The following is a 27,855-nucleotide window of genomic DNA, read 5'->3' as shown; positions in this document are numbered from 1 at the left end:
GGAGCAATTGAGGGTTCGGTGCCTTGCTCAGGGGCACCTCGGCAGGGACTCGAACCGGCAACCCTCCGGTTCTTAAGCGGAAGCTCTACCCACTCGACTACTGCCTCCCCATTGATTGATTGATTGATTCATTAAGTCATTGGTCTGATTCAAATTTAAACACAGGATTAGATTGAAACCTTCAGTCCAAAAGTTGTCAGTGGTGTTTTAACAAAATTGACAGCAGACAAAAGGTAAATATTAGCTCTCAAATGTTTTTTCTCTTCTGTGGTTTATATACAAGAGTATCAGTAGCATCAGAATGGACCATATATACATTGATAAAACCATAAAACCTCTCCGGCACTTTGACAATCATGTAGATCATTTATTGTATTGTCTGAGGTCAAATCCTCCAACGTGCTCACCTCTATTTGCTATCTGATGTAATTTCAACAGGAAAAACTGGTTTGTTAGCTGCATCAACAAAGGGAACTGGCTGATCAGAGCATAACAGCTCCACTTTGAGGCTCATTTAAGCTTTGTACTCATTTGTCACGTTATTTGTAAGTGAACAAAGCCGCCGGTCGGCTGCACCACGTGTTGCTCCGCTCTCCTGCTCCCCTGTGAGAAAAGCGCTGGCTCGGCTGATAAGGTTGTAGAACACGGAGCCTCCAGCCTTCCTCTGCCGTCTGCACGCCGCTGTAATGAACACGCAGCCTCTCCAAACGGCGTGCAAGCAAAGGCGAGCGAGGGACGTCAGCGCCGTTTGAACAGCAATGGAGCGAGATAAGATAACAGAGCGCCTCCTGCCTGCTTGCCTGTGGCGCCTCCACAACATCAGCAGCACAGCAGGCGAGACACAAGTTGGGGTGGGTGGGTGTAACGACAGACATCACATACCCCTCACGCACACACACACACGCTCCCTGTCTGTAAGTTTTACCTTGTCACATTATTTCAGACTTTGTTTGCCTTGTGGGCAGAGGCGTCGCCATGGACAAGGAACAACTGCTGGAGAAAGTGTGTATATCCTGTCTGTGTGTGCGAGCGCACGTGCAGGAGCCGTGTTTTTATTACTGCGGGTCTGTGTGTCACTGACTGATAAGTAAGGTTACGGCAGCGGTGGCAAAGCGAAACAATAAAAAGTCCATTTCCATGACTCTGCAGGCAGCGGGAACACTGCAGTCATCACTTTGACGTCCATGTGCGCCCTTCTGCTCGAGCTGCTCCAGGCTTTTATAGCACTGACCCCTGCAGACACACACAAGTGTGATTGTGCAGCAGCTCTGGAGATTCAGTCAACCTGCTGAAATGCTTCATTTAGTTAGTTAGTTAGCGGTCAGCAAAGGTCAGAATTATTCTCCATACCTACATACCTATTCGCTAAGGGGAAGGCGCCATGCTGAAAGACTCTTAAGTCGTGCCGCTGATGAGGAGAAATTGATGGCAGCCGGTTGCGTAACAAACTATTTGACATGTTGTCTCTAACAGCCTGGAGGTAAATAACAGCTGTTGTCTTGTCTAATAGGCTGATAATGAGGACACGTCTCCGCCATGATAAACAATAGACGGTTCTGCTCCCGTTTTCCTCGGCGAGCTTGGCAGACTGAGGCGCACTTCCCGACACGCACGCGGGTTTCTTTGTCGCGAGACGTTTCAATAGGAAAAGCAGCAACACAGGAATCGTTTGCTGCCAAGAGATTTAATTGGTGAGTTCGGAAAGTGTCCACATGATGAATTGCACAGTTGTGAAATGAGTTTGTATATTGTGTTACTCGTCATTTCTATTGTTCTAAGTAGAGGTTGTGGTACTGGGAGCTGGTCATTGTGTTAGGTGGTCCTTGCGGGAGGCTCATGTTATCCCCCTGAACGACCAGTAGGAGTTGCTGGAGTCACGATAAGTACTGGATCTCTGCAGACTGAGAGGTTCTGCCTGATATCTCTACTCTTTAGTATTGGAGAAGGAAACAAAAAGAGCCCACAGCATTCCTCTTGAGCCTCTTTGACCTCATAAACTTCCTTTGGACCGTTAGGCTCCACCTCCACCCTTCGTCTCTGTGTTAAAGGTGTTAAAACACATTGTTCATGTCATGTAATGGGAGATGATGTGTCATACTTGTGCCTCCTCTACTGTGAATATTGAAGACTAACTTTAGTGCTGTTGTTGATTCAAAACCTTGAACTGTGAGTTGAAAGCTCGCCGTGTCTTAGGAACCATTTAGGCTGATCATGACCCTTTGCTCCGTTTGAAAATGTGAAATAAAACCTTCATAAACGCTACGTTGTTGAAGTCGGCGTTAATAAAAGAAACCTTGACACTGTCCCTTATCCAATAAGAGGACCTGAAAGAAGAACACGGGATTTTTTCATTTATTCGTGTGTGTGTGTGTGTGTGTGTGTGTGTGTGTGTGTGTGTGTGTGTGTGTGTGTGTGTGTGTGTGTGTGTGTGTGTGTGTGTGTGTGTGTGTGTGTGTGTGTGTGTGTGTGTGTGTGTGTGTGTGTGTGTGTGTGTGTGTGCGTGTGCGTGTGCGCGCGGGCGCGGGCGCGGGACAAAGCTTAACAGTCCTTTAATCTCGGCGGATGAATATCTCATTTTTATTTGTTTTGTTGAGAATGAATAAATATAATAGATAAGGAAACTCCAGAAGGTCATTTGAATCTCTTTTCTTCCTCCGCCGTCTCCTTTGCTCAGCTCTCGTCTCCTTTGTTCTCCCTCTCTCTGATTTATTCAGCCCTCAGAGAGCCTCGACTCCATCAGAGATCGAGTAATAAACGGGCCCCCGATGCTGAAGTAAAAGGCTTTTATTAGCAGTGCGCTGAAAGAATCAAAGCTCCCGCCGGACCGGAGCTGTTTGTTAAAGAATGGAAGCCATCAGCCACCAGCCACCATGGTCTGTGGCGACTGACTGACACTAAAGCTCCTGAGCTCAGCACATCTGCTGGGCCGGAGGGAAACAACCTACAGAACACAAGCCCAAAGTTCACAACTACATTTGAAAGTGTTTTCCCAGAAACTGCGACTTCCTTGTTTGCATTCCTACCAAGCTTCACATAGCTGACAGACAAGATTGCAGAAATGAGAGGAAGTTGCGATGGATTCTACGACACACACAACAACACAGGCCACTTCCAAGGCGCGTTTGTGTTAAGGGCGCTACGACTGTGATTTGGTCAGTCGCGGTCAGTCTCTCGTCTGTATTCGTAAAATTCCTGCTGCTCCGTCTACACTTCACATTTACAGTGCACACACTCACACACACACACTCTGGGCCTGTCTGGTGCGTCTGACTTGCTGTCTTTGACATGCTAATACGTGTGTCTTTGATGTCTCTGATGTGTCGTGTCCACGTAGTGACGGTTGCTGCAGATAAAGAGACGGCGGCTCTTTAAATCACCGCTGTCACACTTCATTGTGGTCTGTATTTGCTCTGGCTGTTCCGTCGTTTATTTAACCTGACGCTGCTTTATTCCTGTTATTATAACACATTTGGAGCGGGTTTATTCAGATGGATGTTGGCAGTCGAAATTAAAAGCAGGGGCAGAAATGGAGCCAAGGAACTGAAAGCTTTTTCTTGCCTTTCAATGTCAAAACACTTCTTTTTTAAATTATTATTGCGATCAAAACAAGCCTTCAAATGAGCGTGTTCATCTCAAAGGCACCAAATAATGAAGAAACCTTTGAGATGTCACATACAGATAGAAGCGGCTCACATAATGAGGACCCCTGCTGTGCTGCGAGCGGAGGAGGAAGAGTTGGACTAACCTACTTTCACGGGGCCTTCAGGCGTTCATCATTGTGCTGCATGTGACGGGTCCGTCCTCTCCTCCCGTCGGACTGAGATCTAAATGACGACGGGAGATAAGACGATGTTGTTGTGCAGCTTAAGAAAACACAATTTGTCCCCATAATCACAACGTAATGAGGCTGTAATGAGAGCTATCATGTGTAATTTGACGTTTTTAGGTCACAACAGGAACGGAAACTAACTCTGTAAAGGTGCTTCACTCAAAGTGCCTGTCACTTAGCGGGGGGCGGGGCTATATTCTATACGTATCCTCAGCCTCTCTGTCGAATGAGAGCAGCGACTCACGTTTGAGCCTGACTGATTATACTGTAATTGGCTGTGATCATAGCTAAATTAGTTCAGTTCTATGAATCATCCCTAGTTAGCGTTCCTGGTGTGCCACCGTCTCACGGTCAGCGAGCAGCTCAGTGAAAAAACAATGGATTCATTTTTACATCCCAAGCGGTTCCACTTAACGTTTAATACATTTTTAAAGTCAATAAATAAAGATGAATCCCTCTGGAGCCGCTGAAGGCTTCTGCCTTCGTAGGACACGGGCCTTGGAAATGAAAGCTCGCTGGAAGTGATTTGTCAATACAGCTAAATGGAGTCTGGCTCGCTCTGCTGTTGGTGAAAGGACGGATTCCTCCTCTGATACGCCTCAGCAGGAGCAGAGAAAAGCCCCCATACGCCGGCTCAGCTCTTCATCTGCTCTCAGCGGTGAAATTGAGAGGAGGGGCTGATGAGAGAACCGGCTGATTGGAGACAGATCCCTTTGTATGGGACGCTTTTGTAAAAAAGAGACGGAGGGATAGATGAGAGATCAGGAACGTCTGAGGAGGAAGAGTTTGAACCCGGAGCTCCGTCCACCTGTTCACTGGAGCCAGGCTGCACTCTTCTGGGACAGCCAACAGTTCTCCTCCTCAGTTCTCCTCCTCCTTAGACCCTAGAAATGAACTCATTTGGGCAAGAGGATGAAATAATTCTTCAAATCAAAAGCAAGAGATTCAACGATTCCCTCATTCCCCCGTTTGCTTTAATCACCTACTCCTTCCATCTCTACATGTTGGCTTTGGCTGACCCTTTAGCTGCTCCAGGGCTCAGACGTCTCAGGCTGCTGTCCTGCTCTTGGCTGCAGGTTTGAAAGGGAAAACGGAGGAACGTTCCAGCACCGGGCAGTCTCCTGCTCTCCTGGAAGACGGCTGCAGAGAGAAACAGATGGAGGGAAAGGGACAGTTTCCTGGAGACACACTGAGGAGACAGTGACAGAGGACAAAGGCTGTAATGTTGCGATCGTGCTCTGGCAGTCAACAGGAGACGGCAAAGTGGATTTCCATTTTTTTTGTATAGGAAGCTGCCAACAGTGGTGTAAAGTGTCATCAATCAAGGAAACAAAACAAAACTCTGTTGTCAGATGCTGAATATTCAACTTTTTTCTGCTGCCATGACAGAAGAATCAAAGCAGCTGTTGAAACATCTCGCCAAATGTTGCCTTGTAATGGATTTTTTATGCGTCGGTGCTCTCGGGACCAAAACCTGCTTCCTCCTCCTGTAGAGGCGAAGAGACGGTTTGTTGTTTGTGGATTGCCAGTAATTACAGTTTATTTCTGCTAAGAAATGTGAAAAGCTGTTGATGCAGAATCACCAGCAGACAGACAGGCAACAACAAACTGCAACTGGGACTCTGTGACCAGCTGATCCGGCTCAGAGGAGCTTAGAGCGGCACTTTCTCACAGTCTGACATTCACACTTAACGTTCAACTGAGCTCCATCATGCAGAATGTGTGTGGGAAAAGGAAATGTCACCGAGTTCATTAAGTCAAGCCGGGCCTCGAAATGTTTTGGAAAATAATGTCGTATCCCAGAGTTGTTAGTGATGTAATCTGGGTAACGTGAGCTTGAACCGGAGAAGCTGAAAAACAATTAGGATGGAAATCCACTCTGCTTCCATCTGAGGAAAGCAGCCAGTCAGCACTTAATGCTTCATGCTGTGGCCCTTATAGGGAGCCAGGGTGCTGTGGAGATAAACTTTCTGTTACAGACATACAGTCTGTATCCTGCAGAGGGTTTTGGGTCGCAGCTGGATGGTGCTCGTTCTCGCGAAAGTGATGTAGCTGATTGGTTAAAGGAATCCGATAGGTTCCCCGGTTTGATTCTGGCCTCCTCCCTAGGGATCCTGTGGAAGTGTTGTTGAGCAAGACACTCAACCCCCAACTGCTCCTGATGTGCAGGTTGGCTCTGTGCATGTTTTGAACCTGCACCAGTGTGTGAGTGGGAAGCAAAAGATCAATATGAGCACAGAATTCTTATTATTAAATTCTATCAGAACTATCGACTGGAGGGTAAAATGACCAGTTTTCACATTACAAAGGTGTCAAACAGATCCTAAATAACAATAAGAGGTAAATATATTTATAATGTGACATTATATTTGAATAACACGATCATCAGAAACCTCTTGAAGTTATTACCACACACACATACATACATACACAATACTCGTAGTGTTTCTACAACTTTATTTATCCCAGTTATTTAGCTGTTTAAGTGATTGCATTTCCTTGTATTTATGGATAAATGTTCTTTTAAGTGGATTACATCATTGCTCATCGTATAGACTAACTGTACGGTCCGTCATGCTGTTATTACATTAACATATAGCCACTTGCATATTTTTGTCTTGGGCCACCGCGTTCTGTGAGATTGATGAAACGCGATGGACCTCGTAGCGTCCTAAACACAAACGCTCCTGAAAAATGAGATGCCTTTTCGTAAACAACGTTGCCCGAGATTGAATCAGCCACCGATCTGTGGAGCAAAGGAGAGAGAGAGAGAGAGGGAGGCCCTGGGCGAGAGAGCAAGAGAGAGGGAGGGAGAGAGAGAAAGAGGCTGATTAAGTGAGAGAAAGCCGCTCACAGGGGAGTCGATGCTCCACCAATATGGCCAATGGGAAGTGGGAGTGGAAAGTGATGGAGGAGTGAGAGAGGAGAGAATGAGCTCACAGATCTGCTCCAGTGACCAGCAGGAAAAGAGTGAGCGATTAAGATGGATGGTTAAAAGGCTATAAGAGGGAGATGAATCGCTGGCAGAAAGCAATGAAAGGTTTGTGTTTGGCGAGTGAGAGGGAAGTGTGTGTGAGGCTGAGAGAGAGAGAGAGTGAGGAGGTGTGGAGGGGAAATGGACTGATCACACACTGGCTGCCCCCTTTGAAGTAGGAGGATGTGAAGCTTAACCATAGTTTAGGTGAAGATGCATAGAACTAGGTGAGGTCTCCAGTCTTGGCACTCCATGTTCATAACTGCCAGTCAGTTTTCCTTTTGGAATTAGTTATGTCATTGGTTTTGACCCGGTTTGTACCCCAGCTAAAACCAAAGAAGAAGAGAAAGAACACATCTAATAAGAGATTGTTGGCACATCATTGTATTTCCTCGAATATCGGCAGAATGATAACTGCAAATAGGAACATGACCTCATTCTGTCGCCGTTCCGTGTCATTAAGCTGATGGCCTCCTGGTTTAGGCAGACTGCTTCAGAGGAGGGTTCAGATCTGAAGTTAAATACTTGGCTGCATATGTTCTTATTTTTACCGTCAGCATTGGAGTTTAGCACAAGTTGTTTTGTCTTTGCAGCTGCAGGTTGTGACAGTCTGAGATGGCGTGTAGGAAGAATCCACAAGAAAGAGGAAACATGGAGGAGGTTGACAGGAACAACAGAATGTGTGTTTTGTACACGCAACGACGGAGGAGGTAGAGCTACACTGAAAGAGGACTCCGCTGCTCGTCTCCACTCTGTTCCACTTAGTCTCCACTCTGTTCAGCTCTGAGATCGCATGGTGAACCTTCTCGCCTCCTTCCTGCCCTTCTTCTCTATGCGATCTGGTAACCTGGTGACACCTCAGACTAGCATCTGTCTGCTTCCTCCCTTAGGGAAACTTCCTCACTGTTCAGTCGCTTTGTTGGTTGTTCCATCAAAGGATGATTTAGACTCATAAATGTTTCAGTCCAGAGCAGCTTCAGCTCCTCAGGAGACGTCCTGTCACGATGTTCACAGGCGCACATATAACGACATAAAGGCTGCTGCTAAAAAATATTATGACGATAGATTAGTCAGTCAATCTTTTTTTCATTAATCAATTAGTTGGATTTTTTGAAATGAAATGCATTTATCACAACATGCAGTGTTCAATTTTAACCAATAAATCAGTTTATTGTGGATATTGTGGATAAAAACCCCACATCTGGCACTTTCAGACAAAAATAAATCTTTACAAAGGAGGTGGAACAATGATACATAAAAAATAACTCAATAAAGAAACACACTTAGTGGCACTTTGAAATGAACATGAACATAATAAATTACGGAGGTAGAATCATTATAAGATACATTTAGTCATTATTATGCAAAAAGAGTGAACAAAAAAACACTATTTTCATTCAGCAGTAAAGCAGCGTAGAGCAGATGTGTGGGTGCAAGGATGCTCTCACGCCTTTCAGGCATATATAAAGACAGCATAAGACCCAGCTGGGGGCCTTTGTACTCACACACTCACAACAGAAAGTTCTTTTATGTGAAGTTTTTCTTTGTAAAAATCAATGCAAGCTGAACAAACCAGCTGAAAGACATAATGGGGTCTCAGTGGATCCAATACTGGATTCAGATGCGATCAGAGCCAAACGGCTCAGAGGTGAGATGGAGATAAATCTGTGGCCCCGATTGGCCACCGATGATCGTCTGTCTTCAGATGACCCTGGTTTGGAACATATTATCTCACTGGAGAACGTCTTCGCTGCTTGTGTGTGTGCGTGTGTGTGTGTGTGTGTGTGCGTGTGTATGTGCATGTGTGTGGACTGAGATAGATGAGGCCTGGCTGCATTTATCAGAGCTGGATACTTGGCTGGCAGAAGCTGTGTTCCGTTACCTAAGGATGGACAAGAACTTGGACAACGGCAGCACCATAAATACCTCAGGAGGCCTTTGTCAGTGAGCTGAATAACAAGGTGATTCATTCTTTACGAGAGGTCTTCCCTGGTCCAGTCGTTTCGGGGAACCGAGTCTGGTTGAGTCCAAATTCTATTCATTCTAACGGGGTCAGGTCCAGTGATGTTGTTTCAGGTCTGGATGACATTTCAAGTCTTTTGGAGATAGAAAACATAACTGTGGCCTGACGAGAAGCTCCAAGGCCTTCTGTCTTTCTGTGTGCCTATGCTGAAGATCCAGAGACTGGAGGTCTTCACTGGCCTACTTTAGTTCCTCCCAACCAAGACCCAAGGTTTTACATGTGAGCATTTAGGTTGCATCCCCAATTTGGGATTTAAACACCTGCACCCTTCACCTCTGCAAACCCCCTGCTGTGAGGTCACTGTATACTCACACTGACCATCATTACATGACTTCAGTGTGTGAGTGTGACTCTGAGTGTGAGAGTGTGTGTGTGTGTGACTTCCTGCTCATTTGATTCCTTTCTCTGGCTCTCTATACATTCAGCCTCCCTCAGTGTATTGCCATCAACAGAAATGGAGGCATTTATTGTGCTCTCCTGGCTCCCAGCTGATATTTTGCAGTGAAAATAGCACCGCTGTGCTGGTGAATTGGCGTCTTTGTTGCCAAAATGATGGATTATATGGAAGCAGGAGGTAGGGACCTTTAGGAAATAACGACCTGTTTATCAGGAAATAGGGGCTGCAACCGCTGGACCCACTTATTTGCATGACGGATGGGCCCATTCTTCGCCTTTGGTATTCATTTCATTCAGTTTGTTTACATCTATGCAAATTTCCTGTCACCGCTCGCTATGGGGAAATGTTTACGGTAACTCCCGTTTATTGCTTCTATTCTTATTTTCCTGATTGTATTCAATATCTATCTGTCTGTAAAATGTGACAAATAAAACTCAGAGCTCTTTGTTTGTTTTTGTTTGTCAAACGTAAATGTATAAAATTTACACAGTGACAGTGAAAAACATCTCAAAAGTATAAAGTCACGCCTTAATAAAACGGTTTGTGGAATATTATTTTTAGTTTAATTGTAAAATTGTGTGTTTATTCATGCCAAATTTGGTTGTATTTCTTCAGAAGCACATTAGTTTAAATTATATGGTCAGATCAAATTGTTAGGTTGTGTTTCTCCAACATGATGGTCAATGTCACGCCAAAGTGGTTTGGTCCAGTTCAGTCAGGCTGTGCGGTTCCTTTGGTCCGATCTGAACACAGCAGTAGGCCATCTCTTGTAGTCTTGGTCCGGTTCTAAACAAACTCTTGAACCAAATAGTGCCTACGACTCTCCCAGTAGCCTGATCCCGTCTTTGTTCTGAAACACTGCAGCATCTTCACCAGCTTGTACTTACTGTTGGATTGTTTTTGCTGTGTGAAACCAAACTGCACCAAGCAGTGAATGCAGCATGTTCATCATTTTCGATCCCAAAGCAAACAGACTGCAGGTCACACACTTTGTTTTCTTCCTCAAGTCATCTTTGGGGGTTTTCCATATTTTGTGTCTTCCTCTTTTATGTCGAGCATTATGGGAGCTTTAAAGGCATTAGGGTCAAATACAGCTGACATGTTTTATGTCGGGCTTTTGGAATTTACCCCAAATGACACATAAACATCGTTACGAGCTCTCACACGTACTTATTAAACACTCAAACCAGCTCGTCTGGAGTGGAGCTGCTGCGTTTGGGGAAACATCAAGTTGAATAAAACGGCGGCACGGTGAATTGCTTTTGCATTTGTCTAAGTGCAGCTGTTAGACTTTTAATTAGATGTGTTCATATTCTGGTATTATACAGTTACATGCGGCAGGGCTCCTATAAATCACGGCCCAATATTCTGACTGGAGGCAGAGAGCAGCCAGGCGGGGCGCCGCCTCCCTGCGAGCCGCCTGTTGGATGATTCAGACAAGAATAGACGCTCTTATTAAAGATAAGTGCTTTCTGTCACATTACGCTGCGTCCACTTAGCGAGTCAAACCCCCCGTGAAAAATGTGAAATTGCTGCCACGGTTGCGTCCGTGGAGGTCAGTGATTCCATTTGTTGCACTGTCCGATATTAAATCATGCTGGGCGCACAGTGGTGGACAGAGTAAAGACACAAACAAACATGGGTACAAAGGCACTGGACTCAGGAATGAGACCCGTTTGGCTTCCAGAACCCCAAAAGCCCGACAGTCGTTAGATTAATGGTCTGACTCTGCGTGACGACATCTAACAGACTATTATGTTGCATTGAACAATGAATGGAGCTGTGTAATGTAACTTTATCTCCAAACAAGCTGCTGCTCTGTAGCTAGCTAGCATTGGAGGTAATCGGACTATTTTTCTTAGTGAAAAGTTGTAATTACTAATAAGTAAATATAAAATGAGTGGACTGAGTAAGATGATTCTTCCTGGACAAACTTTATCCTTCTCTTCTCTCCTGTGAAACAGTCAGAACACACTGTAGTGTCTTACAGGAGCTGAATATTCATGCAGACGCGTTCAGGGACAGACACAAACACCAATCAGCACAATACAAACACTGTCAATTCTCACATTAACAGAACTCCCAGTTCCAAGTGATCAGTTATCATCCACATTAGTTTTGTTCTATAATACTTGAAATAGTAGTTTTTGTAAATAAACAGTGTCATTACTCCTCATAGTTGTAGAAAGAAGGTTGGCAGCTGCGGGGACGTTGGGGATTCTGAAACCTCTGGAGGGATATTTGGCAAAACAAACGCACTCTTTCTCTCTAACACAGCACACACACACACACACGCACACACTCCAGCCCGCAGTGCTGTGGTATATTTAGATCCAGATTAGAGTTTTCTGTCTCTGCCGAGAAGCCCGGGTGGCTTCCTGGGTTTCCTCTGCTCGTCTCAGCAGCTCTGTAACCGTGTCAGGAGCCCTGGAGCTTTGTTCTGTAACTCTGGACCCTTTTTTTGGGGCGGGGGGGAACTCGTGGACTATTTCAGAACCTCTAGAACATTTTCACCATCTCAGAGGCTTTTTTAAAGGAAATTTCTGGGATTTTACCAGCAACTAATCTCTCCTCTAATTTCCATATTCTACACAATATTTGAAGGTTGTTGGAAATGCTTTAATGGGTTTTAATTTCAGGCCTCAGCAAGCATAAATAGAAGTTATAAAGGCTTTTCGGCACACACATACACACGCATTTACACAACAACATTATTTGTGCTTCAGAAGTGTTGTCTTGCTACTTTCGGGAGGATTCAATAAACTCACTCCATAACAGTCATTTTAATGTGTTTTATAAGGACACGGCAAATAAGTAAGAAAATATCCGTATCAAGTCAGTCAGCAGTGACAAGAGAGAGAAGGGCAGATTGGAGGACAGGCAGTGACGGTAACAGGCACAATGCCCTGAAACCAAGTGTAAATAATAGATATAAACCTCATTAAAACATGTTGGATGGTTGGCAGTAACCTTGATAAAGATGTTCTATTCTGGGGTATTTTGTATTTAGTTCTTAGAAATTAGTCCAAAAAATCACAAAGAAAGTAGTTATTCAGTTTGCTCTTAAAACTGAAAACTTAACCAGAAAACACACCTTTTACTTTCTATCTCTGCTGAAAATCCAAATACCAAAAATTGCACGGATCAAAAGGTACACATAACATAAAACATAAACATCAGAATGACAAACTGACTTCCACTGAATTGTTTTTTCAGTTCAGAAATTGCAGTTCATCAAAACAATGATGAACTGACCTCTTGGCCTGTGAGGTCATGGTTCCTTTGTTTCAGTCTCGAGGTTTCGGGACATTGTAAGCAGCCGTGAGTGTGGGATTTTCAGACATCTGCATCTAATTGTCAATTAAGCATGTACCTATCCATGACTATTGCACTGAAGCTGCAAAGGCAAGTAGGCAAGGCAGTAATCCCTAAGTTTGAGCTCTATTGTCTAGTCTAGTGTCTTGTGTGTGTGTGTGTGTGTTCATACTTGTGGCTCAAACCTGTCTGGAATGTGTTTTCTTCTGCCCAAACATCTGTGTTTTATGGTGGAAATGCTCCGAATGATTCCCAATGTGGTACCAAACCCTGTGGAAAGGGGAAACGTGATTCTTTTACTTTTTGTCGTTGGCAAGCGAGTCCTTGTCCGGACAGAATTCTCCATCATGGCCTTTCCTTTTTCTTGCCTTAATATTTGATTTCTCACTTACTTGCACAAAGGAGATTTCCCCCGAGCTCCACTTTCAGAGAGGGAAATGTAATTTTAGGGAAAAGGTTCAATCTGCAGCCTTTGAGGCAGAGTTGATTTGTGTCTTCGGCTGGTCACACTGTTATTTTCTCGCAGAAAATTGTTGCTTAGTGCAGCAGTAATGACCGTCCAGTTTTCAGAAGACCACTAACGTATAACTCGACACAGCAAAAATGGACAGACAGACGCAATTGGACCAAATGTCTCCCCAGGCAACAATGACAAGAAGCTCCGCAACTTCATTTCTCCCAGCCTGTTTATACAGATCATTATCATGGCCTTGCAGAGGATTGTGGGAAAGGGGTCCTGGCTCCTCTCTGTGTGTTGTATATGAATATGAACTCGTGAAACCGAATCATTGCTGTACATTTAAAATACATAAAACATAAGTGCCTGTTCTGTATATTGACTCTTTGCCTATTCGGAGGCTTAAGTTGCTGATGCTCAGATGCTCACGTCTCTGTTATTGACGCCGAGCTGATGGAATGAAATCTGTACAATTAATGAATGAATGAATCAGCTCAGTGGGCTCGGAGTCTGTCGTACTGCACTCCGTTTCTCCTGATCCCTGTATGTAATTTTCTCTTGGCATTGATTGGCGCTGATGGAACGACTCAGCGTGGCAAAGTGACAGAAGGTGGTTCTGTTGTATTATACAGCACACTGCACACTTCCTTGCCTTTCAGCTGGAGACCATGGAGGTCATTCTCATGTTTGAAGCTTCTTCAATTTAGAATACAGAAAGTCAGCTGAACGGCCCACTTCTGTATTCTAAATTTGGAATTGGTATGGGAACAAATAGAGAAGGTTACACTGTCCTTGGTCATCTTTTCATTTAAGAAATAGATCTTATTTTGTGGATTAAATGGCTTTGAACCAAACTGTATCGCAGAAGATCCATAACCTGATGTCCTCAGGTAGGTGTCAGATGGTCTAGGAATGGCCCCTTCCTTTCTTGGGTTTATAAAAGGCAAAGAAATGTGAAAACAACCTTTGCTCATGTTGTTATATCATCCTTTGGAGCTCTAATCTTTTTCCTGCCTCCAGACGTGACTCATCGGTTGGAATCCTCTAACAAATATTTGGCAGGATGTAATGATATCAGTGTCTGCCTTCGCTCTCCAGAAAGTCAAATAAATCTCGCTGTGTGTCTCTCTCTTCTCCTCTCTGCAGTATGAGTTCAAAGTGAAAAACATCAAGAAGAAAAAGGTCCACATCATGGTGTCAGTGGACGGCGTGAAGGTCGCCCTGAGGAAAAAGAAAAAAGTAAGTGACCTCTTGACCTTGCTGGGTTTTAACGCTCCTGCGGTGTCGCTCAAACACGGAGGGTCGTTGTTGGGAAATATCAAACAATGTGACCTCGCCGTAGCTTCATCTGTTAGTTTCACACACAGGCATAGTGGCAAATCAGACCTTACCTATAATGGTCTGTATTCACTCAGTGTGCACAGCAGGGATGTTGCACGATAGTAGAAGTTTATGAAATAACCAGGGACAAGTTGACCCTGAATTGTACGTTTTTTGTAGTTAACCGTTCCGAACGACCTTGATGATTATAACGGCTACTTCCTGCCTGACCACCGAAACTCCTGCATGCTTCACTCACTCTTCTCCCAGTTTTGATGAGGTGGGAGGAAGATACATTGAGATGACCTGCCTCTGATCTGTGCCGACGGGTAGAGCCCAAACACGACCGCTGATGTAATTCAGCCTAACTTCTGCATTAAGAAGCTCAGATTCAGAGGAACGTAATTACATCCAGACTTCTACTTCACAGAGCAGCTCCAGAGTTTCTTTTCCTCTGTTGATCCTCCTGTATTAAACTCTTCTTCTCCACCTGAGCCTTGGTCATTTCCTGATCTTAAAGGAGCCCCCGGATTCATTTCCTGTCTGCCTGGCAGGTGCAGGAGGTGATGATCGATCCTCATCTTAATGAGGACAGAGGCGTGGGGAAAGGAGGAGGACGTAAGGGCCCGAGGGGGCTGGAAAGCAACGGAAGAGGAGGGTGAAGAAGAAGGACAAGGGGTAGAAATAAAGAGAAGAGAGTAGAGAGGAGACGAGTAAATTGCAGAGTGCTGAGGTCGGAGACGACAAGCGTTTGTGTGTGTCCAGGTGTGGCGAGGCTGTCAGATGTAATCCAGAGGGAGCCTGCAAGGTCAACTTCAGCCGCTGAGGAACACAGACGGTCTGACAGCAGACAAACAAGAGACTGACTGCAAAATGAAGTGAAGTCCACCGTGGTCACCTCCGTCTCCCTGCTCCTCCCCAGCGTTTTATTTTGTCTCACTTCATTAATTGAGGCTTGGATGTATTTGCGACTCACAGCAGGAACACTACAGGCTGTCAGCAGAGTTTAACCTTCGGCAACTCAGCATCACTATGAACAGTTTTTTTCAGTGAAATCCATTTTTCCACCTCCTTTTAGTCGTTTTAAGCTTCCTTGCAAAGTTTGTGCAAATCAAGCCTTTCCACATAAAGATAGAGCGAGGGTTTACAGTCACAATCCTTTCCTCAGTCCAATTTCTGCAGCGCCAAATGGTCCTGCTGCTCTCAAAAAAAGTCAAAATAAGTAGATAAAATCAGACATTTCTTTCTGGTGGGATGTTGTTTAGAGGCAGCCAGCACAAAGGAATGGTTTTCCCTCGTTGTGATGCTGTTTTATAAAGTCATATGCACTGTAAGCCTGGCCTGTGGCTTTATTTCTGCCTTCCTGTCGCTGTCCTTATGTCATACACCCGGAAGACCAACACATCGGCCCTCAGGTGGCTTTACTGGGAGGAGCTACAAGAAGTGACTGACTGGCTGACACTGAAAATGATTGAAAAAGAATGCTGACTGCAGCGATTATGGTCTTTTTAAAGATGCTGTTGCCAAACCTCCCGCTGCCAGGCGACCCTGAGCATAGACAATTACAGCAGTGACTCACTCTCTCTCTCTCTCAGGCCTCCTTCTGTGGGTGCTCCGTTCAGGAAGGTTCGACAGATGCTTTTATGCAAGGTGACAAGTCGGTTATGAAACATGGTGGATAAAAAGCCAAAGTAGCGCGTTTCGGTGAGAGAGAGCTGTGGACGTTGCATTAGAAGTTTGCAAACAAGTCTTTAAGGACACGGTTCATCCCACACAGCTGTCAGAGTGGATGAAGGCGGCATCAACCTGCTTTGCACCGTCTCTATTCAGAAGCGCCGACAAAATCTATATCTCCCAGACTTCACCAACATGTCTATATGAAATCTCCCTTTTAAGAAGCCGAACAGGGATTCAATGGATCCAAATTGAATATGTGAATGCAACGAGACCAGACTGGCGTGTGCAGAATATTGGTACAGGTTCACTAAGTCAGCAGCTAAGGTCACAGGCAAAGGTAAAGGCAAGCAGAATAAAAAGAGTAGACATACACACATAAAATACCAAACACAAACCTAACGTGTGCATGTCTGAGCAGTTTTTCCCTGCTTTCTAAAGAATTCTGCAGAATCAGGTAAACTCAGAGCTCAGAGCACAAACACAAGATTGGCGGATGACGTCTGTGAAAAGGTCACTGGACAAAGATACTCTGATCAGATTGTTCGCCGTCCACTCAACAAATCAATTCGCTCGGCTCAGCGGGGGGTCATGCTCACATTGAGTGTAAACAATGGCGCACACACACACAGAGAGAGATGGCACCTACAGCGTGTCAAATTGAACCAAATGTTTGTCACCTTTAAACGTTTCTTTCAATGTTTTTTAAGGCTGCAACAGGGCAGCAACACAAGGTTTTGGCTTTTCCAGCAAAAGGTTTATGAAATAAAATTACATGTGGAGAGGTTCGGATTTCTCTATCGAAGGAATTCTCCATAATAAGATGGATGCGTCTCTTCTTCTCCCACATTCATCAGCATTAAGTTTGATATCAGGCATTTATCATCTTATCTTTCCCATAAATCCTCCTTGTGGCACAACTGGAATCACATTGCTTTAATGTTTTTGCTTCACCCGACAAGTCTGAATAGACACTTTGCAGAGCAGCAGAGTTGCAGTTAGTTGAAATACTTTTGTGAAGATGTAGAAAGTATTTAACATAAATGCGTTGACCTCAGTTTGTTATTATGAACAGATTTGGGACGGCTGCACAGCTAAGAGGTCCACAGAGGAGCGACCTGCTCACCAGAACAAAGTGCCTGTAGAAGTCTCACAACAGCATATAGGGCAATTTCAAATGTGTATTATATGGTTGTAATATTACTTTCTACCTCCTTTATCACATTAATACTATGCATATTTTTGCATTAATCGAGCTTAACAAATGAAAGTTGTTGCCAGTATTCAGCTTCACGTTACTCTGATATACAGTATGTGCTTTAATATCATCATGTTAAACAGTCTAGGTTGAAGTTCTATAGACACAAGAATCAACCAAGAAGCTTCCAGGCGCTGTAATTTATTTTGTGGTCAAATTTGTTTCTCTCCTGTAGAAAATGAATGTAAAATCAAAACTTTTGTGTGATCAGGGAGAGCGTAAGTTGGCAGATTCGGTGTGACTGTCAGCAGCTTATGAGCCAAAATTGGTCATTGTGGAGTTTCAGGCCAAATTCAATGAAAAACTAAAATAGCAAAAACGAAGGTGAATTCACTTCTTCTCAGAAGCTCTTCGGGGCTTTGGTGACACTTACAGGCTCGTGTTTTAGTTCATTATCCTGCTTATTTTATCCTACATCTTCCATTATTCTCTCCTTATTATTCCCCATTATTTCAGTCCCGCTTGGCTTCATGTTTCTCTTAAATTCATTCTAATTTCAGCTTTTGTGCTCTGCTGCTGCCATCATTGTCCCACAGAGACGTACCACTTTACTATCCAAGCACTTTGTAAACTTTTGCAAAACTCAGCATTTAATACAGTTACACACTGGGGTTGATTATTATTTTGAAATGAATTATTCATCAAATATACTGAAAGAAAATTAAAAATCATTAGGCAAGATTAGAAAGAAGGAGGAGGACATTAATCAGCTGATGACTGAGGTCTTATAACAAGATTTTAATTAGTTATATCACTAAGCTTTAATGTCAGTTCAGCTGGTGTTTTTGTTTTCATGAGGCGCCTTCATGTTTCGTTTCTATATTAACTCTCAGATTCAAATTTCAGGATGAAGCTCAGACCTCAGATAATATGAAATGCGTGCCCTAGCAGTGTGTGATGCTTGAAGGGAGGAAGCATCTGTGAGGAGTGACCTGATGAAAGCACCCGAGTGTCGTCCAGATGGGCTAAATATGAAAGCCATCATAGATCGATGTCAAATTAATTTGGCGGGCCGGAGCGAGGGGGCCGGTCGATCGGAGCGATGCGCCCTCCTCTCGCCCGGGCCAGCGAGCTGAAATGTCAGCGTGACGCTTCAGCAACCTGTTGGCACACCCTGACTGAAGGATGGAGACACAAACGCCTCCACAAAAGCTCTGCGGAGATAAAAATCAATATGAATAACGTCCGTTTGCCCCCGCACGCTGACATTTTCATCGTGGCGTCAAATGCGAGTGCAGATCTAATCAGACAGACAGAGGTGAGAACAAAGTGAATGTGTAAATATAGAGACAACGTTATAATTATATTTACCGTCTGCAGCGGGCTGGAGATGATGCGGCCTGACGAGGGTAATGACACAGGAGGGGAAATGAAGAATGAGCAATGAGCGTCCAGGATGGATTTCCTTAGTAAATACTGTCTCAGTCTCAATCTGTTATCAACCAATTTGCATGAAACCTATCGGGCAGGTTGGACACAATCCAGGGAAGAACTTAAATATTGAAATTAAATATTGGTACTGGTCAGCCTGAAGGTGCCACATTTACATTTTGGCTGTTAACGTTTCATATCTCCATCTACAATTTTGGATCAGTCGACACAACAATTTACAGGTAAAATCCTCGCACCAAGCCAGGCAAAACGGTTTTAACTTTGCTTCTATTGACTGCCTTAGTGGGCGTGGCTTATTCCTCAAAAAGTGCCGAGTCTCATGAATGAATCAGCCGACTGCAGTCCACCGATTAGACGCAGACGATAACATCTACTTGCATGAGGAAATTGGTTTGCAGTCACATAATAGAGGCAGTTTAACCTCCATTTAAACCAATTTCAGTCAGTGATGGTGTTTATGTTATGGTTTTCTTGCCTTCATCAGATTCTAACCACAGTTGTAAATATCTCGACTGCTGAACCCGTTTGCCGTCTTTGCATTTAAAAACCCTTAAGGCGCGAATCATCAATGGTGTTGTGTTTTGTTTCTTGCAGAAGAAAGAGTGGACGTGGGACGAGAGCAAGATGATGGTGATGCAAGATCCCATTTACAGGTGAGACGACGCCTTAAACTCGACGGCTTGCCGCTCGGCCTGGAATGCAAGGGTTTATTCACGGCGTCTTTGTTATTGGTTTCTTTTCACTGCCGTCCTTGGAGCTCGTGAGGACTTTTCAAAACCAAATCCAGGGCATGTTTAATTAAATCCACGGTGGTCGCTGAGGAAATGAGAATCTTTTGTCTCTGTCACGGCAGATGGTGACATTTGTGGACAAAGGGAGGATATTGGAGGACATCGCTGATAACTTTTAGTGACTCCGCGACAGAATAACATCGAGATTCCGGGCCAAAACGGAGACGTTATTAAGGAGGGTTTATAGAATAACGTGATGCGTGCGCTTGTGCAGGAGCAGAGATGAGGGATAACACACACAGTCAGAGGGTGATTATGCCGCAATAAAAGCCCCCACACACACACACTGAGGACAGCAGCGTTATATCACACTGAAGCTTTTATTAGTTTTACGAGACTAATGGAAAGTAATGTTTACAAGGAAACTGCAGCCCAGCTCAGAGGGTTGGAACGTCTCAAATCTGCCTGGTGCATCAGCAGGTGAACAGGTGGAGGTTGGTGTGTGGCCCTCTGTGCTGCGTTTGAAGTCAAACTCAGTTCATAGGAGGACGGAGTGAAGAGCAGGAGCAGGAATGTGTCTTTGTTTGGTTTTCCCAGGAGACAGAACTTCCTCCTGTGTTGATTTTCTGCCTTCCTATGCCTGACATCTCTGACCAATGAGTGAACAGATTCAGGTTTCAACCAACGATTTTTGTGTGTGTGTGTGTGTACGTCTCGCAGGAGTCTAACCGTCAGACCCGTTCATCCAGACCGTTTGCCTCATGGGATTTAATCCTTTGATTTGGACTCACAGCACAGGCTTTTGCAGAATATATACACACACACACACACACACACACACGCACACACGCGCCCACACACACACACAGAGTGAGAGAGAGCACAGGGAGGAACTGGTGTGAATTGGGAGCTAAGGAAGATTCACTGAGAAATGAGACAGAAACTTTGAGATGTCTGCACCATTAATCTCTCTCGCTCTCTCTCTTCCTCTGCATCTTTCTTGCTCTCTCTCTCTACATCTCTCGTGCTCTCTCTCTTTCTCTGCATCGCTCTTGCTCTCTCTCTTTCTTTCGCTGCATCTCTCTTGCTCTCTCTCTCCCTCTCCAGCCTGAGGTTTGGTAAAACAAGTCTGTGTGACTGAGCTTCCAAAGAATCCTCACATTCTGTAGAAGAAAAGCTTCTTTTCTTCTTTTGTCCTAAATAACTCACAAATATCTCCGTATTTCATTCACTTTCAGTGTCTTTCTTTCACCCCCCCCCTCTCTCTCACTCACTCACTCACTCACTCTCACACACACACACACACACACACACACACACACACACACACACACACACACACTCCCAAGCGGACACGGCTCTGTAGTGCATCCGAGTGCCGTGTTGGGGGGTTTGTGCCTTGGAAGCGATTCTGTCAGAAAGATGGATCCGGCCCGGCTGTTTGTGTGATCGTCTCCCAGCTGAAGGAAGTCTGGAGAGATTGTGTTTGTTTGCCTTATCCTGCTTTTCTGCGTCTGATGCACAGTCACAGCAGAAGAAGAGCAGCCGTCAGTCACTTGACCTTTATCTGTCAGAGGCCTCGACATCAGATCGATCCTGACAGCAGGTGTCCGACCTCTCTCCAAGATCTTCACATTTGTTGTGCCACCTAATCAGCGTAGGACGAGGCTGTGCGATCTCTGTCCTCCTTCAGAGTTCATGGTGCCTCCGTGTGAGCGTCCTGTCTGGTAAGAGTGACCTGCTGCAGCACGATCGTCCCGTTTCCACAGAGAAGAGATGAGACAAATGTGGGAAAGATTGAGTACGGCTTTGCCCTCACATTGTGAAAGGGTAAATCAGAAAGTTTCCTCCGGCTGTGTGAAGCGGCTGAGACCGTTTCTGCTGTTGCATTTGCATTAATGCTCTGCGTACATTAATGTGATGCACATTCACATTCAGCTTCCATCCAGAGAGCGAATGGCACATCAAAGAGGGGAACCAGCGAGCGGCCACGCTGCTCTAAACGCTCCCGTGCGGTTTATTCACAGTCACAGCGGATGGACACCGGGTGTCCAAATCGTTTTAGAGGATTTAGCTCAGCACTTTGTGTTTCTTCTCAGCCTTTGCTTTCATCTTGTGCTGCTTTCTGCTGCAGCTGCTGGACACTTTTGGCACTAAATCCTTCCCCCTCTTCCATTTCCATTTACTGACGAAATACTGGCTCATCCCCACGACAAAGCTTAAGCAAGTGGGCTGCTCGCGTTCTTCATAATCTAGAGAATTCCATCCTGTATCCACTAGGGGGCAGCGCTAAGCACACGTTTTTGGCACCAGAACCTCTTAGGAACTACTTTGGATTTTACTCAACACACACCTTAGTTACCCTCTGTAGCACCTGGTACTCAGGTTATTCGTCTCTACGGCGATGTGTTGTGCTATCTCAGAATGGGAAAGGTCAGCCTGTCCAGGAAATTAACAGTTAGTGTTTCGAACGTTTACGTGCCCGAATAAATCAATTTACAATCGCATCATCTATAAAAATAAGTTGTGGTTGTTCTGATGTGATAAAAAATAATCATTTCCAAGCTGATGACCTCTATTTTATAACCACTAGGTGTGTGTGTGTGTGTGTGTGTGTGTGTGTGTGTGTGTGTGTGTGTGTGTGTGTGTGTGTGTGTGTGTGTGTGTGTGTGTGTGTGTGTGTGTGTGTGTGTGTGTGTACGCGCACGTTAAGTTACATGTTACGTGATGAGGTCATAACCGTTTCATTTCAGCTGGCCTTCATCCTCTCTCACAGACTCACACATTGACAGAATCCTGCTCACACACACACACACCCACTCCCACTGACATATTCATGCACACACGCTTGAATGATTTATACACGCTGGGCTAAAAGAAGCCAGGTGGACGCACTGTAGACAGGCAGGCGGTAGACGGCTCGTCTGGATGGTTTACTGGCTCACGTCTCACTGTCGCCGCGGCGATATTCGGAGTACCAGAGGGAGTAGGTCTGCAGGTTTGTAGCTGCTGTGGAGGCTGAATTCATCTTCTAATCCCATGAAGGTCTCTCAGCACTTGTGAAGTGCGTTGGCTCCGGGCGGCTTTGTGAAGCGATGACGCGCTTACTCACTTTTCAAGTGATCCGCTTACTGTACAAAAGTTGGGAGTAGAACTTTAATGTCTACTATTTAAAGTTGAAACGAAATAAATGGAGTTGGAAGTATAGATTCTTCATCTGTGCGGTGGTTCACTCATCGTTTGTCTCAATATTTGCGATTCTTAATTGTTTCTGCCATCTTGTCAAAGAACCTTGGTGGGTGATCTTGGATGTGATCTGTAAGCTTTGTCTGTTAAGATGAGATGAGGTTCTTGGTTCATGCAGTTGAGTCAGGTTCCAGGTGGGGATTGGCTAAACGTGGCTGATCTGGATGCGGCCAGAGCCAGAGGAGGTGCTTGTGATGCTTGTGGTACTCGACAAACAAACAACAAAGAGGTTCGCTGTCATTGGTACCTTTCCAATGCGCGGCGTGGACAAAGAGGGAGGTATGAGCCCCTCATTTTCTGAAAAGACCTGGCAGATTGAATTCTTGGAGGACGACGGCTGAATCACTGCTTTGCAGGAGGTGCACTGCCCTAGATCACGGACTACCCACAATGCACTGCGTCCTTTGTACTAAGCCCTGCATTTTCCCTTTTGAATGAGGAAAAGAGAATAGTTTCTTGTTATATATCCATTTGTGATGATATTGACTCATGTGGACGTGATGCAGAACCTTTGACATAGAAAATGTGTATTTCATTCCATTTAAATGATTATAAAAACTGCAGTTATTAGCAAAGTTCAGCTTAATCTTGACGTGACTGTTGATGATGAACTTAGATCATTGATGCAGCTGGCAGAGAGGGGGGTTGTTGTGCGAAATGAGACTTCAATTCGGCTAGAGTCGCCTCAGAAAAAGCTTCATTCTGATATGATGTCATAACGTCGAAAGAAAGCGTGATGTAGAACAGCGACGTAGACAAATCAAACAGGCTTCATTACTCATAATATTAACAACGTTGTGTTTAGATGTGACTGTCACGTTATTTACATTGTGAAACGGCTCTATGGGGGAGCCGACCCTCGTGGCCACAGGAGGTACTTTTTCTGTGTAAGGACAGTAGCTACCATCCCTCCTATCCCCTCCATTTGCCCGGTGCTTTTCTGTAGCAGAAGCTGAATTATATGTGATTTTCCATCCATTGTTTATACCTGCATATCAGGTCATGAGGGGCTGTAGCATTTCCCAGCATTCATTGGGTGATTTGAGATGAACATTAGGTTGGAGCCCACATGGAGACTTTGTTCAGTGTAGTTGTGATGCAAACAAGACACACACACACACACACACACACACACACAGAGCGCTTACTTGGCAGTTTTCCACACTTTTCTCAGACCTGTGCACCCCTGCAATATACATTCAGCCTGTTGCGTAACACTGCATTATACCAGATTTATTCGTAGCAAAGAAATAACCGACAAAATTGGGAAAACTCAGACACATTAGCATAAATAGGATGGAGTGTAATGTATTCCAGGAGATAATGTAATCATAATAAATAAGCGGAATGTCTGGAGCCACAGAGTCGAACCCTTTGCTTATTTTGAAACGGACGCCGACTGTGATTTCAGTATAATTCCATTTATATCCGGCCGGATCTAAACAACATTAAAGAAAAAGTTTAAAATTTGCATCTTTTCCAGTTGATGCAGCGCTTGCACACAACTGCAACAAAGCTCTGCAAACAAAGCTCTGCAAACAAAGCTCTGACTGCTGCAAGGGGCAGAGTGAGTGCTGTAAACCCAGCCTGTGTACAACAGCGAGCCCACGAGGGGGAACAGGTGCATCCACAGAGCAGGTGGTGCTGCTCCACTCTCCACCCTTATTCCGGCCTTTCCCCTGTTGTTTACAATGGTGTTATGCTACAACATGAAAAATCAATAATCAATTTGACTCTAGAATTCCCTATGTGGACTCCAGAAATGTTCCATCTGCTCCGTGTCTGAACACTCACAGATGGGCCGTGTGTGTCAGAGCAGGTGTGTGTTGACTGCACCCGCAGAAAGCAAAGCAGCCGGAGGGTAAAACCGGCAAGTCAGCAGAGCCAGGATCAGAACATACACACACACACACACACACACACACACACACACACACACACACACACACACACACACACACACACACACACACACACACACACACACATCTCCTATGTACTGACACCTGGTGCAACAGTACAACTACAAAGATGACCTGAATACTTCTAACATGGCTGATTTTCCAAACACATTATTATCTGCTTAGCTCAATAACACACACAGCGCCTCAAAGGGTTTTACGGGCCTATAACAACTAATGGTTCCTGACCCGAGAGAAGCCAATCAGACAGATCAGACAGGTGGAGCAGGAGGAGCAGAATGTGGGAGATGAATTGCAGAGAAGAGCTGTAATAATGCAGCAGAGAGAGAGACAGAAGGAGAGAGAGAGAGACAGAAGGAGAGAGAGACAGACTGCCAGCATGAGAGAGAGAGAGAGAGAGAGAGGGAGAGAGAGAGAGAGAGAGGGGGAGAGAGAGAGAGAGAGGGGGAGAGAGAGAGAGAGAGAGAGAGAGAGAATCAAATTAATCACAGCAGGGCTTTAAATGGGTGTAATCTCCCTTTAAATCAGATCACTGTAATAATGAGTGTGTCTGTTTGGCACATTGACATCTTTGGACACGGAGTGCCACAGGACTTGAGAACCCTTTTTTTTGGCAGGCGTGTGCTGGGCATGCTGTCCCGGTTTCTGTCAGAGTGTGTATTGCCAGTCAGTGAGTGTGTGTGTGTGTGTGTGTGTGTGTGTGTGTGTGTGTGTGTGTGTGTGTGTGTGTGTGTGTGTGTGTGTGTGTGTGTGTCTGTGTCTGTGTCTGTGTGTGTGTGTGTTCCCTTTGTGGTCAGATGTTCTCCTGCCTTCAGCTGTGGTAATTGCTGTCATCTTCTGGCTGCCCACTCTGCCTCGCCCCCGCTCAGTGTGTGCGTGTGTGCGTGCACGTGTGTGTGTCTGTCTGTGTGTGTGTGTACAATTTTGGTTCTGCCCCTTTACCTCCCACTGCTGACAGGCTCCCACCCACCTAATTAATGTCACTGTTTGTTTGTTTGTTCCACACACACCCTGATTGTGTAATACAGAAAACAAACATTGATATGGAGCGCACACACCCATTAACACATTTTACGCTGATATCTCAGTTACACCATGTACACATCAAACACTGCATAAACACACAGCAAGTACACACACACACACACAGACCCTTTAGAGCCTGTGCAGTGTGTCTCTGTTGTGTTCCTCCCTGCACTCTGACCTCATTGACCCTAGAACCATAGAACCCTAAAATATATTGATAAGAAAAAAACACCACTTATTTACTTTCAAATCACTAGTCAATTCCTCTCGTGTGCCGTTTGTATTTAAAATGAAGTTAAGTCAATCATGACCTTCTGGACTCATTTGTTACCAGACCTTCAGATTGAATTCCTCCTGGAGCCTTTCACTGGTTGTCCCAGTGCTGAGCTCCATCTAGATGCTGCAGAAGCATTGTTGAGAGTCTGAACACATCACACACACTGAGGTCATCCAGTCTCCCCCCGCCCAACCTTCCACTGTGACGCATAACTACCTGTCGAGTAAAAACACCGGAGTCTTCTTCAGTTGTTTTGTCGTGGTTTTGCCTCTGACTGGCATTTTTAATATTTTGACTTGAACCAACAAAGCGCCTTCCATCACTCAGAAGAACAAAACGTCATTTGCCGAAGCAGCTGGAGACCCGGCGCTTTAACTCTCGAAGCACTCGCTGTTGAATCTGTCCACAAGCTGTAATTATAATTCACGGGACGCGACCCAACACACCCGCTCATTTCTGACTAAATGAGTGTAAATGTCAAACGTTTGCTGCATATAAATCATTGTATTCATTGTGCCTCTGATACTACTGTGGTTAATGGTTTGTTTACAATCATCCCGACTGCTTGTGTTGTCTGCTGTAAATTTTCCGTCACTACAATTCTTCATATTTGCGAGCTAAGTGCCGCTAATGAAGAGCTGCTGCTGCTGCGTGCTTTAAAGACGACACAACGCAAGCGGCGGAGAGCACAAGTGTCGCTTTACAAACTGTACTTTTTTTGTACCTTGAGTCTTTCTATATATCTGTCATCAGTCCTCAGCTGGCCTCGGCCTGGGTTTTTATGAATGCCAACATTGAAAGGTGTCACATTTGTTTAGAAATATAAAGCACTTTTTGTTTACCTGAATGTATCTTCATCGTTTCACAAGGTTCCAACCTTCAACCAATGCAGCTGCTGTAAAGCATTTCGGATAAATGTAAATGAAAGTGTTGATGATTCAATTGTGTGTGTGTGTGTGTGTGTGTGTGTGTGTGTGTGTGTGTTCATCTAGTCAACTTTATTTATATTTATAAAGCGCCAAATCACAACAAACTTATCTTGTTACTTACAGAGAATTTAAAGTATCCCTACATTCCCCCATGAGCAAGCACTTGGCAACAGCGGCAGGGAAAAGCTACCCTTTAACACCAAGAAACCTCAGGCAGAACCGGGCTCTAGGTGGGCGGCCATCTGCCTTGACCCCCCTCTCTCTCTCTTGCCCTCTCCTCTTCTTATTCAGCTGCCTCTAAGCACTGTGTATGCATGTGTGTGAGTAGTAGACTGATCACCAGGGAAAATGAACACACACACACACACGCAGACGTTTTTGTAGTATTTGCAGACGTGCTGCCTCCCTGTATTTTCTTCTTGGCAGCATGTGTTTGGGTTTGTGCATTACTATGTAGGCCCACAAAAATATGGGAAGAGTCACATTGACATCTTCACATTAATAGTGGGTGTGAGCTGAGTGTTTAGTGAGGACTCATGACAACCTCAGACAAGCTTCCGAGCTAAACCACACATACACACACACACACACACACACACACACACACACACACACACTCATACATATTCACACTTGCACAAAGACTCTCCGAAGGCAATGTTTAACTCCACTTTTGGATCAGATGTGACACATTTACCTCTAAACTTCATTAATTTTACATGAGAGAATACATTACCATACTGCCATTGAATAACAGATGAACTGCATTAATTTATCTATGCATTAATAAATCAGGTAATAAATCTACATTTCAAGACCCTGAGATGTAGACATTTCTAGTTGCATCGTAAATCTGTCTGCATTTTCATTACAATAAATACATAAAGAAATTGTGTGTCTTGATGCAGCAACATAGTGGGGTTATATTACCTAAAGCGGAGTCTATGAAGTCATATTATAGTTATTTTGGGTACATGAAACCAACCCTACATACATTCTATAGCTGCTTACACATTCTGAACATTGACCTAAAGTCCAAACCACCTGAGCTGCTTGACACCGGGTTCTTCTTGAATTGTTGAGCT

The 27,855-nt window shown here is 44.7% G+C and overlaps 1 protein-coding gene across 2 annotated transcripts in view; it reads left to right on the top strand.

The window, feature by feature from the left end:
• Positions 1–27,855, top strand: part of LOC143003649 (carboxyl-terminal PDZ ligand of neuronal nitric oxide synthase protein-like) — a 104,688-nt gene that overhangs the window by 31,400 nt on the left and 45,433 nt on the right. For both annotated transcript variants that reach the window (XM_076154421.1, XM_076154420.1), the window contains exons 3-4: positions 14,142–14,234; positions 19,234–19,292. In XM_076154421.1, coding sequence (XP_076010536.1) covers positions 14,142–14,234; positions 19,234–19,292 — 152 coding nt within the window. The remainder of the gene's footprint in view (positions 1–14,141; positions 14,235–19,233; positions 19,293–27,855) is intronic.

This window comes from Genypterus blacodes, unplaced genomic scaffold (genome assembly GCF_046128005.1).
Source record: "Genypterus blacodes isolate CSIRO-AG114 ecotype Tasmania unplaced genomic scaffold, CSIRO-AGI_Gbla_v1 ptg000062l_1, whole genome shotgun sequence".
Lineage (NCBI taxonomy): Eukaryota > Metazoa > Chordata > Actinopteri > Ophidiiformes > Ophidiidae > Genypterus > Genypterus blacodes.
This window is presented reverse-complemented; position numbering and strand designations above follow the sequence as displayed.